The 21,936-nt window shown below is 36.0% G+C and overlaps 1 protein-coding gene across 2 annotated transcripts in view; it reads right to left on the bottom strand.

Moving 5' to 3' along the window:
* Sec15 (exocyst complex component Sec15) overlaps positions 1 to 12,289 on the bottom strand; it is a 59,698-nt gene extending 47,409 nt beyond the window's left edge. Inside the window, exon 1 of one of the 2 annotated variants that reach the window (XM_067269646.1) lies at positions 12,024 to 12,289. In XM_067269646.1, the coding sequence (XP_067125747.1) occupies positions 12,024 to 12,259 (236 nt within the window). In that variant the 5' untranslated portion in view covers positions 12,260 to 12,289. Of the gene's footprint in view, positions 1 to 9,445; positions 9,612 to 12,023 lie in introns of those variants that run through there. The other variant, XM_067269647.1, reaches the window with a different exon arrangement.
* Between the last annotated feature and the right edge of the window lie 9,647 nt (positions 12,290 to 21,936).

Below are 21,936 nucleotides of genomic sequence, written 5' to 3'. Positions count from 1 at the left end.
TTTCATAAACTTTGATGATCTTCACCCCTTATTAGTCCAAGTTAGTGTGGGTTTATTTTTATTTCTTAAATACTCTCTTGACAATTTCTTATATTCAAATGAAATGCTGTTAATCTAATGATTAAAGATTAATATTAAATATATAATTTTTAAGATTTTAGTATAATCAATTTCAAAAATAAACGCAATTTATGCAGTTTTATTTTATGCCATTTTCAAATAACATAATTTTCTAATATAAATAGTAACAATAAATAAATCTTACTATGTAAAAATTAAAATAATGCAATATATTTTCATAAAGAATAAGATAAAAAAATGAATCAAAACATCCTTAGGCTAACTTTGGACATATGGATTTAAGTGAAAAATAATTTAAAATGATATAATCTTCATATTTAAACCCATAATACATTTTTTAAAATATTGTGTATTAGAATTCATTCCATTCTAATCTGTATTTGAGTTTAAAATAAAAAGAATGGCAGTATCAAATTAGATCTAAAGAGGATGCAATGAAACTTAAAGAAAGATTAAATCTGTATTTCTCTCCTGACCTTTCCATGTAAGTTGAATATTTTTTAAAATTTTTATTTCTTCTTTGAAACCGTGTTTTGTTGATTGTTGGACTATGAACCCAAAGTTGAGTTTTAATTAAACACTTGGCTTTATTTCCATCTTTATTTAGTTGATTTTTTAAAGTTTCAAAATAAAAATATTACAAAATTGACAGAAAATTTAATTTGCATATTTTTTTTAATTATCCAGATAATTTTCAATTAAATGTAAGATAATTTTTTACAGATATATTTTTGTATATTTGTATAAAAAATATTTTGTATTTTGTATTAAAAAATATATCTGTAAAAAATATTTTTGTTTTTGTTAAAAAATTTCATTTCATTTTTATCTATTTTATGTTAATTATAAAAAGACACTATCATCAAATTTTTAATGTGTCTTATGCAAATAAATTTTAACTTGCAATTAAAATTTACTTGCATAAAACAAGCCAAAAAAACTTTAACAATGAGAATTTATGTATTTGTAGAATGCATTCATCATAAATTTAAATATACTTTTACAGGATAATTGATCTTAATCTATGCAAATATTTATTGACATAAGAACGCAAGGAATACTATTTCATATAAATCTGCATCTTTCTGTAAGATAAAGAATAAAAATCATTACAGCATTAAACTCAGCAATATATTCAAATCTTGAAACAATTTTGTTTAAAAAAATGTTTTCAAGAATAGTTTAGAAATTATAAAACAGATATTATACTGGTATAAAATAAAAATCAGAAGTATAATTTTGCACTTTTGAGTTGGTTTAAACAGGAATAAAGGAGTTTACAATCGTTTTTGTCTACAAATCTTTCTAACATTATATTTAATTTGACAACATCTTATACTAATAAGAAATAAAAGTAAACTAAACATAGGATGAATAAAAATTCAAATTATGTTATTTTTTATTAAATATTAATCAAAAATCAAAATTGTATATGATGAATCCAATCACTACAGAAATATAAAAGACTAATCTTCTTCTTCTTAGTGTTGTCCCACAGATATAGGGTCCGCTATTCGGACCTTCGAATGCCGCTTTGTTTGATCAAGTGCATCGTCTGGGTTCAGGTGCAGAACCTTTAGGTCTGCGTTGATATCATCTTGCCATCGTTGCTTCAGTCTTTTGCGTGGCCACCGGCCGTTCACCTCTAGACGGTAGTCAATGTTGGCAACTGTATCTGGGGCTGATCGTTGGACGTGGCCAAATCAGCGCAGGCGTCTCTCTCTCTCTCTCTCATTTTTGCCTCAATGGGCATGATGCCAAATTGTTGGCATATCATGTCATTAGTGTTATGGTCAAGGAGGGAAACACCAAGCGTCCTGTGAGCCATGCGCATCTCCATGGAATGGAGATGCGCATGTAAGATGCTCCATGAAATGGAGATGCCGTTCGGCTGCTCTCGTTGATGGCCAACATTCAGAACCATAGAGAGCGATGGGTCGTACCACAGTCCAGTAGATTTTTGATTTTAGGTACATGGGCATCTTTTTTGTCGCAGAGAATACCAATGACTTCTCTCCATCGTAGCTATGTCGCATTCACCCTCACTCGTACCTCATCATCAATGCCTTTGTTACTCTATAGCAGCGGTTCCCAATCAGTGGTCCGCAAAAGCTAAAATATGGTCCGCGAAAGATTTAAAACTTTTATTCATTTTAAATTGTTACTCCCACATTGATACAAACTGAATTTAATTTTTAATAAAAATGTTATGTTTTCTACGAGGTATTATAATAGTACTGTTAAAGCATGTTATTCTTCAGTTTAACGATTACTTATGTTAAAAGTTTTGATTAAAGTTTATTTTTAAATTGACACAGTTTATTTTTCTTAAACCTTGTGGTCCCTGCTAACAACAATGAAATCAAAGTGATCCCTGGTCAGAAAAAGGTTGGGAACTGCTGCTCTATAGGGTTGAGCCAAGGTAGCGAAAAGTGTGCATTTTATACAAGTTATCACATTTTATACAAGTTGAATAAAAGACTAACAATTTTAGTAAATTTATTACAGTTGTTATAAAAAAAAAAAAATCACATGAATAATTATATAGTTTAGAAGAAAATTTTTCACTTTTATTAATTAGAAAATCTGATGTAATAAAATTCCAAAGCTGTGATCAATAAACTTGCACAGTTATTATAAATGCCTTTACATTCCTTTAAATCAAAACATTTTAGCTAAAATTCAAAATTAAATTTGTTTTAAAATAAATAATTTAGTCGTCTAAATGTATGTTTATAGAAATCAAACATCTTAAACTTTTTGAAGTCTTGTTTCTTTCTTTCTCGTCATATTTAATTTGCTGTTAGTAAAATGAAAACTGTCTCTAAAAATATTTTAAATTTATTTTTTTTCTTTTTTATCTTGCATAATATAAGCAATTCTGTCTGTTTCAACACTTTTTAAACAAATTCTTATAAAACTTTAATCTGATTTCCTATAAAGCATTTTGCATTTATTTTAAATTTCAATTTTAAATGATCTTCACATTACTTTTAAGTTTCTTCTATAGCAACTAACGATGTAGCTGAATGAAATTTTACTATTCATATGAACCTAAAACTTTTATAATGAAAAAGCACAAATATCATTAAAAATGAAATGTTGTAAACTAGTTACAATGAACTAACTGTTAATTATAATTAAAAAATAATGGAAACTGCTAATTTATTCTTGTTTTCTTTAATTAGAAATGCTATTTATCTCCCTAAAAATTAAAGTTTCATGTGAGCTGTATCCATTTTTTTCAAACAGTATAAGTTTAAATCATTATATTCATATTTTTATGTCTTACAAAATATTTATTGGGTTGTTCGGAAAGTTCGTAGCGATTTTTGATAGCCGACAGTTGGAATGTTGACTAAAATAATTTTTTTTAATTTCCTGTATAAAAAAAACTTGAAAAAATAAATTTTTATAAAATTTTATTAGGAAAGTCAAATGAATTTTATTTACTTAGAGGAAAAACTAACAGGAAAAAGAAAATCATTAACAATTCTAGAATTCATTTTCATTAATATATATATCTTCGTATAATAAAGATAGAAGAAAACCAGTTTGTTTTAAGGACAACAAAAAACACAAATAAATATTGTAGAAACACACAACTGTTCAAAGTGAACTAAATAAGTTATAATATTTTAAAGTACAAAAAAAACAAATATGTTATCTATTTTTTTATCTTCAACTCTCAATAATATCAAAAATCCAAACTGTTACAACATACTAAAAAGCCATTCAGTTATACTAAATTTTCAAACCAATACCATACTATTAATCTATTTTCTATATATTTATGAAAATGCATAAAATTTTAAAAAAAATTTTAAATCAATGTTTTCCAAACTTATGTAATTTTAATAACAATAATTTAAAATATATATCACTTAAATAAAAATTTAATATTTTAAGTGACAAATTTAAAATGATTAATTTTAATTAGAAATTTAATTAAAAGTTGTTATAAGACACCAGAGCACCTTTAAATAAATCTTTTCTAATTAATTTAAGTTTAAAGAATTTAATTTGTACAGTTAATTTTTTTATGATGCAGAAAAATTTAAACCACATTTAAAAAATGACATGTTATGTGATTTAATATTTATATTTTTCATTTAATATAACATTGATTATCTTCATCTTTATCAATAAATTTTTCATCTTTACCATCCATTTAGTGCACCCCAAAAAGTTTTTCATTAAAATCATCATAAAAAATGTTTCATTAATTCCTTTAAATTAATATTTATAAAAAAACTGATTATCAAAAAAACGTAAAATGACAGTGAAAAAAATAACACTTTCCCCACAACTTTTTGTTAACAATTACTTAACTACATTAATCAAACATGCAAAGATTATCTTTTTGATGTCAGAAATTTTTAAATAATTTTATATTTTTGCTGAAAATTTTTTTATAATTTTAATCCTTAAAATATTTTTTGCAACTTCTGAAAAAATTAGATTACATAATATTATTATTTGGAAAAAATTAATTTTTTAGCATTTCATCAGTTTTTAAGTAAACAAAACAATAGATTTAACTAATTTCTTAGTTTTTTCTTATAATATCAAATTAGATCCTCTAGAAATTAAAAAATAACCAAGATAAATTCAATTCAATTATTAGTTAGAAACAAATCATATTACATTCACATTTATTATCTACTATATAAAGCTGAAAAAATGGGCATTTTCTTTTTCTTTCTTTCTGTCATGGTATGTCAAAAACAGCCACTAGAGGCACTTCTAGCTATTATTTAAATTAACAATATAAATTATTTTATATTTTTACAGTATAATACTCAGTATATTATTATTTTTATTTGTAGTTTAGTATGTCCCGATGCCTGCATCGGGCCTTTTGACTTGTTAAAATTAATGTTTAAAATGTTTATGAAATTTTATACAAAATCATAATTCATTTCAACTTTTTAAGATGTATATATGTAGTAAATAAATATTAAAATAAAATGAAACTTTTGAATCACATAGTCCAGTAATGACATTGAAATATTATTATTAAAAAGTTAATAATCAAATCAACTTTTATTAACTGTCAAGATCTAAAAGTTTTGTAAAAAAGGATTATGAAAAATCAGTAGGATTATTATATTAAAAGCAATATAATATTAAAGATAAAACATAAATAGTAAGTGATACATTAAAAAAATAATAATAAAGATTAAATGAAATTAAAGCAAATGACAAGACATACAGGGTGGGCCAACGAAAACGGCAGAGTGTTCGTGTTCGTCCAAGCAAATCGCTCGGACAGGTTGATTTTATTCTCGAGGGGACATCTTTTTGCAATAAAGTTTTTGCGATTCTGAATACAACAGACAACAAAAATTTTAAAAACTCATTTATTTTGTATTATCTAAACAAACATTTATTTCGAAAAAAAAATGTTTGTTTAGTTAATATTTAGATTCGTAAAAACTTTATTGCATAAGATGTCCCCTTGAAAATAAAATCGACCTGTCCAAGCGATTTGCTTGGACGAACACGAACACTCTGCCGTTTCGTTTTCGTTGGCCCACCCTGTATATTAAAGTTCTTAACTAATAAAATAAATGTAAAAACAAGATTTATTGGGCTGCAATTATAAAAAATTATAAACCTATAAAATCCCACTGTTGTTTGTCCGTCTGTCTTTCCTTAATCTCTAGAACGGAGTTAGATAGATGAAATCTGAGACAAAATATGGAAACCCTAGGGGCAGGAGGTTCCAATTAACTATGTATGAACTTCCGATGCAAACTGGATGTCATGTTATTTCAACTCAAAAGTTTTCCTGTGAATGATATTAGATAGATGACCAGCACAACAGTTAAAGGAAAAGTATGATGTACAGGGGCAAGACACTACTGAGGTGGAAAGCATATATTTTAAATTAAATAAATTAAAAATATGATTAAAAATTACAGCCTGGCATTGTGATGATGTCATAATAAATATTTGCTCATTCTTTCTGTATATTGTATGTATGTTTAATAAATAGATGCATTTGCATTTTTCTGTGTTCTATTTTATTGCATATCTATAATAATATAATTGTGAAAACTATGGCTTATCCTTTGATGCATTTAAACCACCATTGATATTTAACCCAAATAAAAGCAAACTTTATTGTTTACAAATGATTTACTGGTTACTACATAAAGTATATAATTTTACTTGATTCAGTACAATGAGAAATAGTATTTGGGATGAAAAGTTTTGTATTTTTGACACATGAAATTACATTTCTTATGACATACACATTGAGTCTACATATTTTGGTAGTTTATAATCTGCTATATTGATGTTGAAAAAACATTGAATAAACTACTACTAAACTCCATCTCAACACCGGAAAATAATAATAACTACCTCTTAACCTGTTACCAGTGTGTAATCCCGAAGTTTGTGGTTCGAAACGTTTGTATACACCTATTTTTGAATTACAAATTTGATGAAGAGGGATTACACACCGGTAACAAGTTAAGAGGTAGTTATTACATTGAATAAAGTTGATTGGAATAATATATCCCATGGGTTAAGAAAAACAGGTAGGTATTGATACAAAAAATATACAGGTAATCTAAAAACCAGATAAAAACCATCAAAATTAGTGGGAAAGAGACATCTGCTAAGATACAGAGCAGAGTAAGCAAGGTTTCATCCTCTCGCCTATAGTTTAATCTGTATATCCAAAAAGTGGAAGATACAGAGAGGGAATAATAGTTTGTGGTGACAGAGTAATATGCCTGAGATTTGCAAATGACATTGCAATAGTGGCTGAAAATGAAAAATAACAAAAATTCTAAACACATTGAACAGAAAATTCCAACAATATAAGATCATCATCAATGCAGAAAAACAAAGGTGTTGGTAGCTGATAGAAAAACCAAAAGTATTGCAAACATTGAAATAGAGTAAATATAGAATAAGTAAGTATAGATACCTTGGAAGCATAATAACAAGGCAGAAGGAGCACCAAAGATATAATCAATAGGATTGGGATTGTTTAATATACACTTCAACATTTTTAAAGTACTAACTTTCATTAGTTAAGAGTCAAAGATACATCAAATCGGTCATTTGGTTTAAGTAAAGTTAATAGTAGTCCGACTCTAAAACTTCTTTGAATAGAGAAACAGCATAAACTTTAATATACAACTCTTAAAGTCTGTTGAATGATCAGAGATGACTGAAAATGAGTCAGTGTTTCAAAAATATTAATGATTACATTAAACATATTTCTAGGGTTAATAAACCATGCATCTCTGCCATATTCTAAAACAGGAAATAAAGGAAAAACGGCAATTAACGACAAAAGTAGATCAGCACAAATCACAATAACTTGAGTGTAGCAACATCAACATGAATATCATGATATTGGGTTGTTCAGAAAGTAATTTCGTTTTTTTATTACTAGAGGAATTAGATGTATTTTTACCAGCCGATTTTATTTTAAACCACATTTTCATTACATACTTCGACAACTGACATTTTAAGGCTTATTCGTAAAAAATTTTGTTTGATTCTGTACAATTGTTTTTTTTTGGTGTCCCATCAAATATTGAAAATCAAAAGCATCATTTTCAACATATTTTGCTTTTTTATAACTAAAAAAATCAAAATGCTGTTCAAACAAGAAAAAAATTATGGTACAGGTTTGGAGAAGATGTGTTGAGAGAAAGACAGTGCCAAAACTGGTTTACAAAATTGTGTTCCGGCAGTTTTAATATCGAAGATACACCACATTCTGGATGGTTATTTGAAGCCAATGAAAACAAAATAAAGGTATTAATTGAAGCAATCTGCCATATAACAACACGTAAAATCACTAAGAGATTAAATCTGTTAAATTGAACCGTTCATTATTACTTAAAATGAATTGGTTTAGTTTCAAAGCTCAATATATGGGTTCCACATGTTATTAAAGAGAGATGCTCTCTATGGTGGGGTTTTAAAGAAATTTTTTTTGAGCTTTTACCAGACAATTTAACAATTGATTCGAAAGTGTACTGCCATCGAGTAAACAAATTGAGTAATATCATCAAACAGAAAAAGCCAGAATTGATTAACAAACAAAGTGTAGTGTTTTACCATGATAATGCCAAATTTTACACAAGTTTGGTAACTCGTCAGAAACTGTTATAGCTTAGATGGGATGTGTTATCACACCAACCATATTCACCAGATTAGGGCACACTCAGATTATTACTTGTTCCGTCTATACAAGTTTTTTTTAATGTAAGACATTTACTTGAAATGACAATGTCAAACATCACTTGGATCAATTAAACATGGGGATCATGTAACATTGAGATCATGTAAACAACAATCAAAATTTTTATGAATGTGAAATCATGCTACTACCAGAAACAATGACAACAGGTATTTGACCAAAATGGTCAATATATAATTCAATAAAATATTTATTTATTATAAGAATATTGCATTTATTTTTCTATGGAAAAAACAAAATTACTTTCTGAACAACCTAATACCATATTACTGAATACAAATTAAAATGTATCCTCATATCAGGAGTACAACTTAGTGAATTACCCAGGTAAAGGAGATGTCGAAAAGAGAGGATATGTAATTATTTACAAAAATATTTTTAAAATGACAGGTAAAATAAGTCGGCATTAATAGGACAGAATGCATAAGGAAGAAGGCAGTCTAGCAGTAGCACAGACTGACTTTTCACGTTGTTAATATTCCAAACCTCCAGAACAAGAAATGTGACATCGGGATCTTACGTTGTCCTGAATGACAGAGAACTTAGTTGCACCCCTGTTAATACTGTCTAATAATAGTAAAGTTGAATTTTGTTTGGAAAAAAAATATGTGACGTTTAAATGCCAGACAGCCTCAGTGGTAATTAGTAATGATGGCAATATTAAAACAGGTTTTGTTATTAATTCTTTAAGTTGAAATTTAATAAATTAATACAAAATTTTAAATGCATCAAATAATGTATCAGAAGAAAAATTTCAACTAAACAAACCAACTTTTTATCATATTTATATTATTTAAGCTCATTCACTTAATTTTCGTTATTAGTTTATTATCTGACGTAAAATAATATAAATATGAAAGATTATTTCTGGGATCATGTTACATTTATGAGTATAGATTATTACATTATTCTCAAATTTAAAAAAAGTAATTGTAATTTTTAAAAAATTATTTAACTCTTATTTAAACTATTGCATCACAATACTTTATTACAATAAAGCATAAAAAAGTTTTAACTTGTAATAATTATAATTAAGCCTAAAGATCAGAGCCAATGCGTGTGAAGTATTTTAACTTTCACTTATAAAAAATGAGTTTTTTTTAAAGTTGCGATTTATGTTCATCCTACCTGATAACTAAACCGACACTGCTCGTATCAGATGTTTCTAATTCGTACAATAAATGTTCGTGCTCGGCATTAGAGTGGATTGAATTGTCAACAACAACAACATCATCCGCCATTTTAAACCGGCCACTGACGTCACCAAAGCAGACGCGATGTCATTAATGCACTTCGCACCATTTCCGTTTTCAAAAAAGAAAGCGATTAAAATTAAAAAGATTATTTTATTAACTTTTATAAAATATTTTGTTTGTTGAATAATTTAATAATGATTACATAAAAATATTAAATAAAAATTATAATAAAAGTTTGATGATCAAATACGTTGGATGCCGTTTGGTTTTTTAATAGACATCGTTAATTTTTATAATAATGATAAAATGAATATATTTAATATAGGATTTGATATTTTTATATGAAATTTAAAATAAAATTCTTAATTAGAGTGTTTAACGAAAAACTGTTTTGGAGTAGAAAAATTATTTTTAAATTATAAAAGTAATAATTAACATAGCGTTATTGATATACAGTACTAATTTTTTAAATTTAAAGTTAATTTTTCCATTTTGGACTAAAGAAGATTTGTTTGTTTTGTTAATTGATGGCGACGCAACACTTGGGCGATGCCTTCCGGGAGGTCTTTTAAAGGTAACTGGCCCCTATTCGGGCGTTACAGACGTGGGGAAAATCCAGAAAATTCCATGTGGCCAGCCCGTCCTGGCCAAGCGCGAATCCACGACCGAACTCCCAGTCAGGGCCGGATTTACATAAGGGCATTTGGGGCTGGTGTCCAGGACCCCCATAAAATAGGGGCCCACAAAACTATGTTTAAACGTATTTTTTTTTTTTTTTTTCTATTACCGCGACAACCTAGTGTGGTCGAATCAGGAGGGCCACAGGCAGAGAAAACCAAACCCGGGAAAAAACCTATGAAACATCGGAAAATTTCGGGAAAAATTTTACATAGGTATTTTTCAATTAAATTAAAATAATTAGTTTTACACAATAAAATATATGTGTTTACAATAACCTTATTTTTAAATGAAATTTACAACTTCCTAGTTGAAATCTAGTTGAAAGTACAGTATTTTGTGTAAATTTTCTAAATCATCAAATTTGCCTACTCTTAAAGGGGTGGCCCCACCGTATTTGTGCGAACGGGCCTCTGATTGTTAAATCCGGCCCTGCTCCCAGTGTTCGGGGAACGGAACCGCTTGGCCACTTGTAGGCATACTAAAGAAGAGGCGGAATTCATTTCAAAAGATACTAGAATCTGGGCTGGTCTGGAGAATATATTATACTTATTCATGTCACTTAGATAGTAATGACGCGATATAACCATGGTATAGCTAGATCGCTCAGACTATAAATTGAGAAAAATAGAATATTTTTGTTCAAATTATAATAATAAATAATTCCCAAAAAATTAAAGTTATTTTTTATTAGACGTATTTACTTATTTTTTCTCAATTTCATTATCTTTATTTTGATATATGATAAATAATCTTCATAGTTAAAAAGTGGCGAACTGTCTGTTTTTGTTCAATTATTAATTAAATAAGTGAATATTAGAGGTAACTTTTTAAAAATTATAAATTCTTTTAAAAGTTAAGTTTATCCCTACAAATTTAAATATCTAAATAATTTTAAAAATTAAAATTGAAGACTAAGTCTATTGAAAAAATAATTTTAATTTTAAACATAATCACTATCTGACGGAAAAAGTTTTTAAAAATCAAAATAAGTGTTTTATTTGAAAAATATAAATATTAAATATTATTCGTAAAAAACTAAATAAAAATAATAAAAGATTTTTTCATTTTTACTCTTTTCGTCTAAGGGCATTAAGAAGGCATTTTCCATGTCATGTTTGTTTCGGCCACGTTCACAATGGAGCTACCAAATGACGAAGAATGTAATTTGACATATCCGGGATGGATCGCCCATAAAAATTTCTGAGTTTGTTCGCCTGGGTTCGATCTCAAATCCCTCAGAGCGGTAGGCTGATGCCCGCCTCGACCGTTCTCACTACATGAAATCATTTAGTCAGATATCTGTCATTTATTTTTTTGACTTTTAAAAGTGTAATTTCAATGAAAAGTACGAGTAGATCTCAAAACATATCAAAACTGAAAGAGAAGGATGAATCTGAAAGATCCATCCTTCTCTTTCAGTTAAATTAAATGCCAGAATATCTTACACAGATATACGTGAAAGTAACTTTCTTTATATCAAAAATTAAAGCCTGGCAACGAAGATTATTGTAACATGAATGAATTTTTTTTGTATCAAGTTTTTATAATAAAAAAAATTTGATGGCTGGATGGCCGAAGGGGTAAAGCTAGTGGAAAGAAAAGGCTTTCTTACTACTCATAAGGTGGAAAGTATTTAAAAAATTCAAAAAATAAGGCATTTTTCCTATTTAATATAAATTGGAAAGGAACGAATTTTGCGTAATTACAGCGTTTGGCCTTATGCAAAATCTGTATTTGCGTATCATCAAAACTCGTTTGAAACAAAACAGATACAGTATTTTATATGAATAACATAAGGGGTAATAATATATGAAAATATTCTAAATTACCTGATAGTAGGTGCCGTTCCTACAAAACCATCCGCAGTTTCAATTTCCGATATGTACAATTCATGAAGATGTTGAATAGTTCCATCTTTAAGTTCTTTATTCTTATCCAAATAGATACGGAAATCGACATTGTTTGTCGAGTCCGATGATACTGTCACTCTCAACTCAATCGAATTGTCATTCGTATTATTTTCCTCAACCAAAGCTTTAGAAGACACTGCTCCGTCTAATTCCATATTTTTAAAGGTTACGAACACCAAAACCACAAATTATAACAGAACTTTGTTATTTCTTATCTCATTTTTACGATAAAATATATATAACAGAGATTGTCGATATTTGATAATCTAAGTTATTTACATTTGTTTGGAGAATGTTTTATCAATTAATTCTATTAAATAAATCTATTCACAGATAAATTTATTTCAATTTTTTATTTAAACATAAAAAGAAAAATAATAGAAATTTAAAATAAAATATATCTATTCTGTTGTTTTTGTTACTCCAAATAACATCTATGGTAATTTTTGTTTTTTTTACAAATATGAAATTTTATAGTTTTACAACAAGGGAGAAGATTCAGAAGAGCGATTCTAATCGAATGAGACATAATGAAAGCATAAAATGTTTCCATTCTATAAACTATTTCTTTATATGTTCGTTCCTGATGATGGCTGCATAGATAGCCGAAAATTTTAGACAATTAAAGTGGAACCTCGCTTAACGAGCGACGTTTTGCATAACGAGTGACGAGGAGAGGGGAATTCCCGTATTGTGCGTATGCTGTGTTTAGCACTCGTTTGGCTAGCATCTTAGTGTCGCTTGTAATCACACAAACTTGTGTTCAGACGTATTACATATAAACGTCAACAACCATAGTCCTTTACAGTGTCGTGCCGTGACATTCGATGATAGGGAAGCTATGTTTCTGTAAGAAGCCGACTTACAGGGGCAATCAATTAATTGCGCGTCAGGGCCCGTTCGTATTCGTTTGTTCGATAAGCCAGTAAAAACCGTATACTTCTTTAAATGTATTTTTAATAGATTATCTGACGTACTTAATAAATAAGAAAGTTTAATATAATTACCTCCGTTATTAGATTCAATAAATTCCCTACGCCCTCTAAATGCCAATTCTTGCTTTGAGAAAAAACATATAACATCTATTAATTTAGATATATCTATTAATCGTAATTATCTTATTATAATTTGCGATATTTATTTTATATTGTCTACCAATGTTAAATTCTATTCCGCTTTGATTTCCAAATTGCTTCAATTTTACGAAAGAATCGTCATTCGTCATAAATTTTATCGTCAAAATGTCAAAATTTTTTTGTTGGCATATTTATATTTAATTTAGGCATCGGTCTTCCTCTTTTAATAATGTTTTCTTTTTCATTATATGGTCTTGAGCCAAAACTTTTTTTAAATAAATTTTTGAATCACTAGCCACGATATAAGGGCTAAAATTATAAATAAAATAATAAAAACTTACTTGGTGAAATAAAATGTGCGGTGGATATACATACCTGGCAGCGGCGTGCCGTGACATTTGATGATAGGGAAACTGTGTTTCTGTAAGAAGCCGACTTACAGGGGCAATCAATTAATTGCGCGTCAGGGCCCGTTCGTATTCGTTTGTTCGATAAGCCAGTAAAAACCGTATACTTCTTTAAATGTATTTTTAATAGATTATCTGACGTACTTAATAAATAACAGAAGTAATTATATTGAACTTTCTTATTAAATTCAATAAATTCCCTATGCCCTCTAAATGCCAATTCTTGCTTTGAGAAAAAACATATAACATCTATTAATTTAGATATATCTATTAATCGTAATTATCTTGTTATAATTTGCGATATTTATTTTATATTGTCTACCAATGTTAAATTCTATTCCGCTTTGATTTCCAAATTGCTTCAATTTTACGAAAGAATCGTCATTCGTCATAAATTTTATCGTCAAAATGTCAAAATTTTTTTGTTGGCATATTTATATTTAATTTAGGCATCGGTCTTCCTCTTTTAATAATGTTTTCTTTTTCATTATATGGTCTTGAGCCAAAACTTTTTTTAAATATATTTTTGAATCACTAGCCACGATATAAGGGCTAAAATTAAAATTATCAGAAAAACTTACTTGGTAAAACAAAATGTGTGACGAATATACATACCTAGTACAAAAAATTCATCAATTGTACGAATATACTTTCAATGAAACTTATAATTAAATATAACTTTGTGAAGAAACGTACATAAAAATAACAAAATATTCTTTACTTTTTAAATCTTAAAACAATCTCACTTAGTGAGATAGATCCCTACGAGTGGCTAATGAATGGAATCAGAGACACTCCAGGTAGGTGTGTGCGTGGCAAATCCCGAGGGTGCCGATACCGGTCAATGTCAAATGCCTCTTTTGTGGCATCACTAGTATATATCAAAGGACGCGACAGGGTTGTTGTAGATTTTAAACGTTTCTCACCGTAGCTGTAAAAATCTAAATATGTTAAACTTAACAGATTGCCCGTCGTTCGTTTTCTAACTAATTCGTTTTAGGACCGAGTGTTCACGGAAATTTCCAAAATTTACAACTTTTCGGTCACTCTCATTGAACTGGAAAAATTTCTGTCTTTATTACATCTAATATTATGATGAGATCAGACCCCACTGTACTCGGCAAGAGATTGGTTCAGTTAAGCTTGTGTCTAAGTAAAATTTCGGCTCTTTCATCAAAATTTTATAAATGTTTCTAATTCCCTAATCGCTTAATTATTTAACTACTTCTTAAGTAGAAATAAATCGAAACCGGTTACTTTGTACTTGAATATCCGTAGTCTTAGGAAAGAAGTGGAAAGAAATTTTTACGACAACCGATACATAAATCGTAAATTTAAGGAAAATAAATTCTAGAGCTTTTTTGTACCATTGTACGTCTCATTCATTAAATTTGGTTGTAAATGATGCTGCCAAAGTAACGGATAATTTTTAACACTGTACTAGAACTGTACACGTTTTTTCTCCATCCCCTTACAGATGGGACATACTAAATCGTAATATCACCGGTTTAACATTGAAATCCGTAAGTAATATAAGATGGGAGAGCAGAATAAACGCAGAATAAATATATCAAATATTTTAATGGATTTTTTAAAACTCCCGTCAACTATACAGAGCTATCATAAAAACATACCAGTAAACTCCTATCGGTTGGGTTAAGTTATAAATCTAGTCTAGGGTGAGCAACCTTTTTATAACATGGGCCAGAATAAATTTTACGTTTTTTCCGCGGGCCGTAGTAGTTAATTGACTCCTTCTTGTGACTTGTAATTTTTTAGTCTGCGAATATGAAATAAATAAATAAAAAGTTAATTACTACATTTATTTCTCTTATCGTTTTCGAAAATTACAAAGAATTGGAAAAATAACTATTAATTAGTTATTTTTCCAATTTAATAATCTATTAAAGATCTCGCGGCCCGGATAAAAACTTTTCGCGAGCCGTAGCTGGCCCGCGGGCCGGGGGTTGCCCGCCGTTGATCTAGTCTACTCATGATTCACATAATTGGGCGAGGGCGGCCGAATATCTAGCAGGCAGACGGCTAACAGCCCACAACCGGTCCGGGATATAAAATTAGAAGCTTTATGTGTGAAGCATCCACCAGCTAAACCGGGTGACGTTGGTGCTCTGTAAAGCGCATGCGCCAATGCCTATAATCCGACTGCTTGGAAGTTGACAGGCAGGTGGCTAACAGCTCAGAACCGGTCTGGGATATAAAATTAGATGCTTTACGCGTGTTGCTTCTACCAGCAAAACCGGGTGAGGTTGGTGCTCTGTAAACCGCATGTGCCAATGCCTATATAATCTGGCTGATTGGAGACTGACTCGGTTTCGACACTCCTTCCGCCACTGAATTATTCGAATATACAATAGCAATCTTATCGTTTTTTTCACAAGTAGTATAGAAATTTGTAAAAGATACATAATGCAGTTATAATAAAATATTACTTTTAATTAATGCAAAGTAGGTTAAAATATGAAAATTTATATTTTATAAAATACAAGGGAAGGTCATTGGAAGGTGGAATCGGCGCTTCCATCGCTTCCAATGACGGCACGCCACTGGTCTGTTATATAAGGCCGCGACTCCACTAGCCGTAAAAAGAGTTTCCGTTTCGGTTTCAATCGGATCGGACGCCTTTCTTTTGTCTCCGCTTTGTTTTTGGTTACTTGCGTTTCCAGCCCGCTGACCTAGCATGCTTTCGACGGCCAGTAGAGTTAGTTTTCCTCGCTTCTGTCCTCGCCCCCGCGACAGTCAGTGCAGGTAGGAGTTTTCTTTTCTTTTTCGGCTTTCGCTCAGCGTGGAGGTCTTGCAGGCCTCGGGAGAGGAGCCGACACCGCCGGCCGCGGTGCCAAGCCCTCGTCCACGCTGATTTTCGGTTCTTTTCTCCGCTCTCAGAGCTGGACAAACTCAGATCCATTCATCCAGATTTTCCCCGGACCACCTCTATACCGTCTTTTTGGAGGGACACGATCCCCTCCATCGCCTACGTTTGGCAGACTTGCATGCGGTGCTTTAACCGCACTTCCCCCACCCAGACCTACTCACAGACGTCAGATACTCCCGAGGGGGATTTCTCATCCTGAAGACACGGGACTCCCACACCGCCGAGGTGGCTCTCCAAATCGACACCCTCGCCGGATTCCCAGTCCACAGTCGTCTGGCCCCGGACTCAGCCCTCACGGCATACCTCCTTTGGGGGTCGACCCCTCAATTACAGTACAGGAAATATACGAGGCCCTCACAGCGGCCAATCACCCGGTCATCGAAATTCGCCGTTTCACGCGAACTGAGGACACCACTACCCTCCCAAGTCCCACCGTCTACGTGTCGGTGGCCAGAGCTGCCCCGATCGACTACATGACAATATATTATCAGCGCTACCCCTGTACGCGTTACATCCCCTGGCCGCGCATGTGTGGACGTTGTCTATCCTTTGGCCACTCCGCCCGTACTTGCCGGGGACGTCGCTGCTGTCCCAACTGCGGGGCTGACCACGACCCAACCAACTGCTCCACTACAGACAGTGGGTGCATGCGCTGTGGGGGGAAACACAGCGTCGATTCCCCAAACTGCCCGATCTATCGCCATGAAGCACAACTTCTAAAATTCAGTGCCCTACAGCGCGTATCATATGCCGAGGCTAAGCGAACCCAACGCGGCCCCCCCGTACCTTCGCCCAGGCGGCAACCACTGCCACCAAAAATGCGCGAGAGGTTGGTGGCCAACCTCCTCGCCAGGATCGCGATACAACCGGTTCCTCCAATGGCTTGCAGGGGGACCTAACAACCCTTCTACACCGAGTTAGCCAACTCGAGTCTACCGTGGAAGCTCTCTGAGAGGAGATTCGGAACCTCTGTCAAATTGCCTACCCACAATCACAAACGCCCATCTCGACATCGTCCCCACCTGAACGACCTCTTGGTCCGGAACAGGCAACGGCCACACCAATACCAAACAAACGCCCTTCCCTCACGGTGGAAACAACAGCTGACACACAGCGAAGCAAAAAGAAGAAAGGAACCAAACACAACCCACCAACCACAACAACGACGCCCGACACGGATGACCCATGGTCGGACATGGAATCTCAATCAACTCCAGGTCCATCCCATGCCCCTTCCCACGAGAACCTCAATGTGCCCACACCAGCTGAGTCTGCAAAACTCCATCGTTGCCAACAAAAGACACAACATTCAAATGGCTAATTCTCCGAACAATCAACACACTCTCCGTATCGTACAATGGAACGCGCGGGGGGTTCGCTCAAAACGCGACCTCCTCCTAACCGCAGAGTGGTACAGCGATGCGGATATCATCATCATCCAGGAAACCTTCCTGACGCCAGATATCCCCTTTTCACTCCCGGGGTTCACTCTGTTTCAGGCAGACCGCACTTCGGCCCAGGGAGGCGGTCTACTTACAGCTATAGCCCACCGTTGGCCAGTCCGGTACCGCTCGCAAAACCCCACCATCCAGGGCCTCGAATACCAAGAAGCACTGATCTACGCAACGGGGACGCCCCTCTCCGTCATTAACGTTTATGCCCCACACGGGGACCTTACCGAGGATATGCTAGATGCTCTCACACACAACCATCATCGGCCGCGCATCATCGGCGGAGACTGGAACGCACATCATCCCCTATGGGATGAAGAGTGCGGGCGCCCCGACGGGGCGGGCCGAGCCTTATCCAACTGGCTTTTGACAGCCGATTTCAGCTGCCTTAATACGGGGGAACCCACCCATTTTCGCCAAGGTGGCGCCTCAGCCATTGACATAACCCTATGCTCACCAGATCTTATGGGGACGATTGCCTGGAGCACCAGCGCCGATACACTCACCAGCGACCACGCTCCGGTGCTGCTTAATATGTCCCTACCAGGCACCATCGGCACCCCGGCCGTTTCTCGGATACGCTGGCACACGAATTGGGACAAGTATGCTACTAAAATCAGTCAAAGCTGGACGGAGGGGAGCCTCACCCCAACGACTACCACTCGCTGATCAATAAGATTCGCGCGGCGCTCACAGACTCTACCGAAGGTCGCGCAGCCCCTCCCAGGGGACTACCCCCTTGGTGGACCCCAGCATGCAGCCGCCTACGGGCCAAGAAACGCTGCGCCTTTAGGCAGGCCCGTCAGTTAGCATTGATCACTTGGTGGAATACCTACAAAAAACTGGAGGCCGAGCTTCGTCACAAGGTCCGCCACTCCTGCCGCGAGTGGTGGAACAGAATATGTGCGTCCCCTCCCTCTCACTCTACACTTTTTCGGATCTTCTGCCGGCTGCGAGAGCCCACCTACAACAGCGGATACCCAGAACATCATCCAGTCCCCCACCACCCTCCTAACACCGCTTCAACAGGCGGAGGCACTGGCCGACTTTTTCGGGAGGAATCGCCCAATTGGAGCATTCGCTCCCCTCTCGGCACCCCACCAGCCCACAGCGATAAGCGACGACCATCCTTTTCACATCCGGGAACTGGCCCGCGCATTCCGCCAGGATTCGCAACACCACGCCCGGCCTGGACGGCATCAGCGCCCGGGCTTTAAGGGCGCTCCCGATCGCCGGCCTCCGCTCCCTTCTAGACCTCTTCAACGAGTTCTGGATTTCTGGGACCTGTCCCCATGACTGGAAAACAGCTACAATCATCCCCATCGCAAAACCAGGCCGGCCCGCCACGAGCTGCGGCTCGTATAGACCAATATCCCTGACGTCTCATCTCGCCAAGATCTTTGAACACCTTATTTTGCACTGCCTCCAGGTGCACGCCATGCACACAAACCACTTCCATCCCCACCATTTCGGCTTATTACCCTATCGCGGCGTCCAGGAAGTGCTGATCTCCATACATCACCACATAGCTGTAACTTGGGCACAGCGCCGTTGGACGTACCTGATCGCCTTCAATCTGGAGGGAGCGTATGACTCTGTCTGCCACCATGGCCTTCTGGCAAAGCTGTCTTCCATGGGCGTCGGCGGCCGGACGTCGCGCTGGCTTTCCTCTTTCCTGCTCCAGCGCACTTTCTGGGTTCGCTGGAGAGGTGCGCTGTCGTCATTCCACACTCTTACGCAGGGTGTCCCGCAGGGCAGTGTCCTTGCGCCTTTCCTGTTTACCTGCTACAAGGCTGACCTTTGGGAGGACTTCCCTCCGGGCGTCAGGGCAGTCCTATACGCAGATGACCTCTTTCTTATCGTAACGAGTACCAACCCCACTCAAGCCACCATCCGCGCGCAAAATGCGCTTGACCATTTGACCCATTGGGCAGCCAGATGAAGCCTCTCCTTCTCTGCAACAAAAAGCGCTGTCATGGACCTGTCACCCAAACATAACTGTCCGCCAGTGGCGCTGACTCTGCCTTCGGGGAGAATTCCGCAACGCACCACCATACATGTCCTGGGCATGCACTTTTCTCATATGTTCATGTGGACGGCCCACGAGACCTTCACACACACAAAACTAACCAGAGCGGGATTTTTCCTGAAATTCTTCGCATCCCGCCGTAACGGCGCTCGTACAGCGGAGCTCCTCAGGCTTCTCTTTGTGGTTCTCAGTCCTATGGCAGAGTACGGAGCGCCGCTTCTGGATGGCGCCCCGCCCACAGCCATAAATCGCATTGAGAGACCGCTCCACGCTGCATTACGAACGGCGCTGGGTGTGCCCAAGACAACCCCTCTCTTATCTCTTTACACAGAGACTGGTTATGTGCCGTTACGCACGAGGCTACGCTTCAGAACACTCTCCCATGCGGCGGCTCAAATTTCGAGGGGCAGTTTCAGCCCACTACACTACCTCTACCAAAATGCCTCAAGTTTGGACTTTTATCGTTGGCGCCGTCATATCCCGATACCTTCCCGACGGTACCGGGTCATATCCCGATACCGTCGGGAAGGCCAAATGACGTCACTTATTTATCGCCAGCGTTGCATGCCACCAAGCACTGCCAGCGTCCATCCACACATCAGTCTAGATGACTACCCCACTTCATCCACCAACTCACCAGTTGTCATGAGCGTCCGTTTCCGGAAGACAGTCACCGCAAAATGGCCGGGCTGGCTCTGTCTAGGCACGGATGCATCCAAAACCAGTACGCGGACCGCCCTTGGCATTGTCTTTTCAAACACCAACAAAACTAAGGCCTGGTCCCTGCACAACTACTGTAGAGTCTTCGGGGCAGAAGCCCAGGGCATCCTGCGCGCAATCCACATCAGCGCCCCGCTTGCCAAACCTACCGTTATCTTTTCTGACAGCCGCTCGGTCATCCAAGCTATGGCCAACGTCTCATTCTCTTCACCACCTATCATCATCGATCTCGCGGCTATCGTCTGCGCCCACACGGCGCCCATCATCATCGCTTGGAGACCGGGCTATACCAACATTCCAATCAACGAAACAGCCGACAAAGCGGCCCGCCACGACTTGTTCAGTGGATCCATCTGGAAACCCCTCATGCCACGCGACCTCACCCGGGCCATACGGGACACCACCATCGCCACCCTGACGAGACGCCTGGTCAGCGGCGCTCCGCAACAAAGGCCGGAACCACCTACGCCCGTTTGCCCCCTGGAGTTACAGTTGTGTGTCGTCTCGCCATGCGGAGACGCTCTTGGTCCGGCTCCGGACCGAGACGGCCCCGCTTAATGCCTTCCTTTACTCACGACACTTTCACGACTCTCCAGGGTGCCCCCATTGTGGCACAGCAGAAACTACTCTTCATTACTGGCTACACTGCCCCAAATATGCCTTAGCCCGCAAGGACCTAGGCAACACGATGACCCTAAACATGTCTCTGGTGCGCATGCTGACGCCTATCTACTGGCCGCCGGCCTCCATCACTCCTAGTCACCACGTGGCGGCGCTGGAGCGCTACATTAGCCTCACTGGTCGTTTCGCTTAGCAACTGGCAACGTCGGTCGGAGAAAGAGCCGCAAAGGCTATAATCTCCATATCAAAAAAGTGAAAAAGTGAAAAAGTGAAAAGTGAAAAAGCTGTAAAAAGGCCGTAAAACCCCTCGCCGTAAAAGCTTTTAATCACGTGACCATGATATTTTACGCCTGAGCAGGCCGTAAAACCAACGTAAAAGCGAGTTGAGCAGTGTTCAACTTTCGAAGCGAATACTACCGTAAACCGGTACCATCCACCAATCAGAAGTCAGTTAAATCTAGGTCATCGTGACACGGTGCGAAAATGGCGGAAAACGAGCTTTTGTGTACGTTCTCTCGTGGCTACTCTAGAAGATCTGGAAATATTGATCGAAAACATCCGAAAGTATTCGTGTATCTACGACAAGAGGTATTCCGATTATAATAATGGATGCCTAAAACACGCGATATGAACGGCCA

Source organism: Centruroides vittatus, unplaced genomic scaffold (genome assembly GCF_030686945.1).
Source record: "Centruroides vittatus isolate TY-2023 unplaced genomic scaffold, ASM3068694v2 contig_355, whole genome shotgun sequence".
NCBI classification, from domain to species: domain Eukaryota; kingdom Metazoa; phylum Arthropoda; class Arachnida; order Scorpiones; family Buthidae; genus Centruroides; species Centruroides vittatus.
The sequence above is the reverse complement of the archived record's forward strand: the minus strand, read 5'-3'. Positions and strand labels throughout refer to the sequence as shown.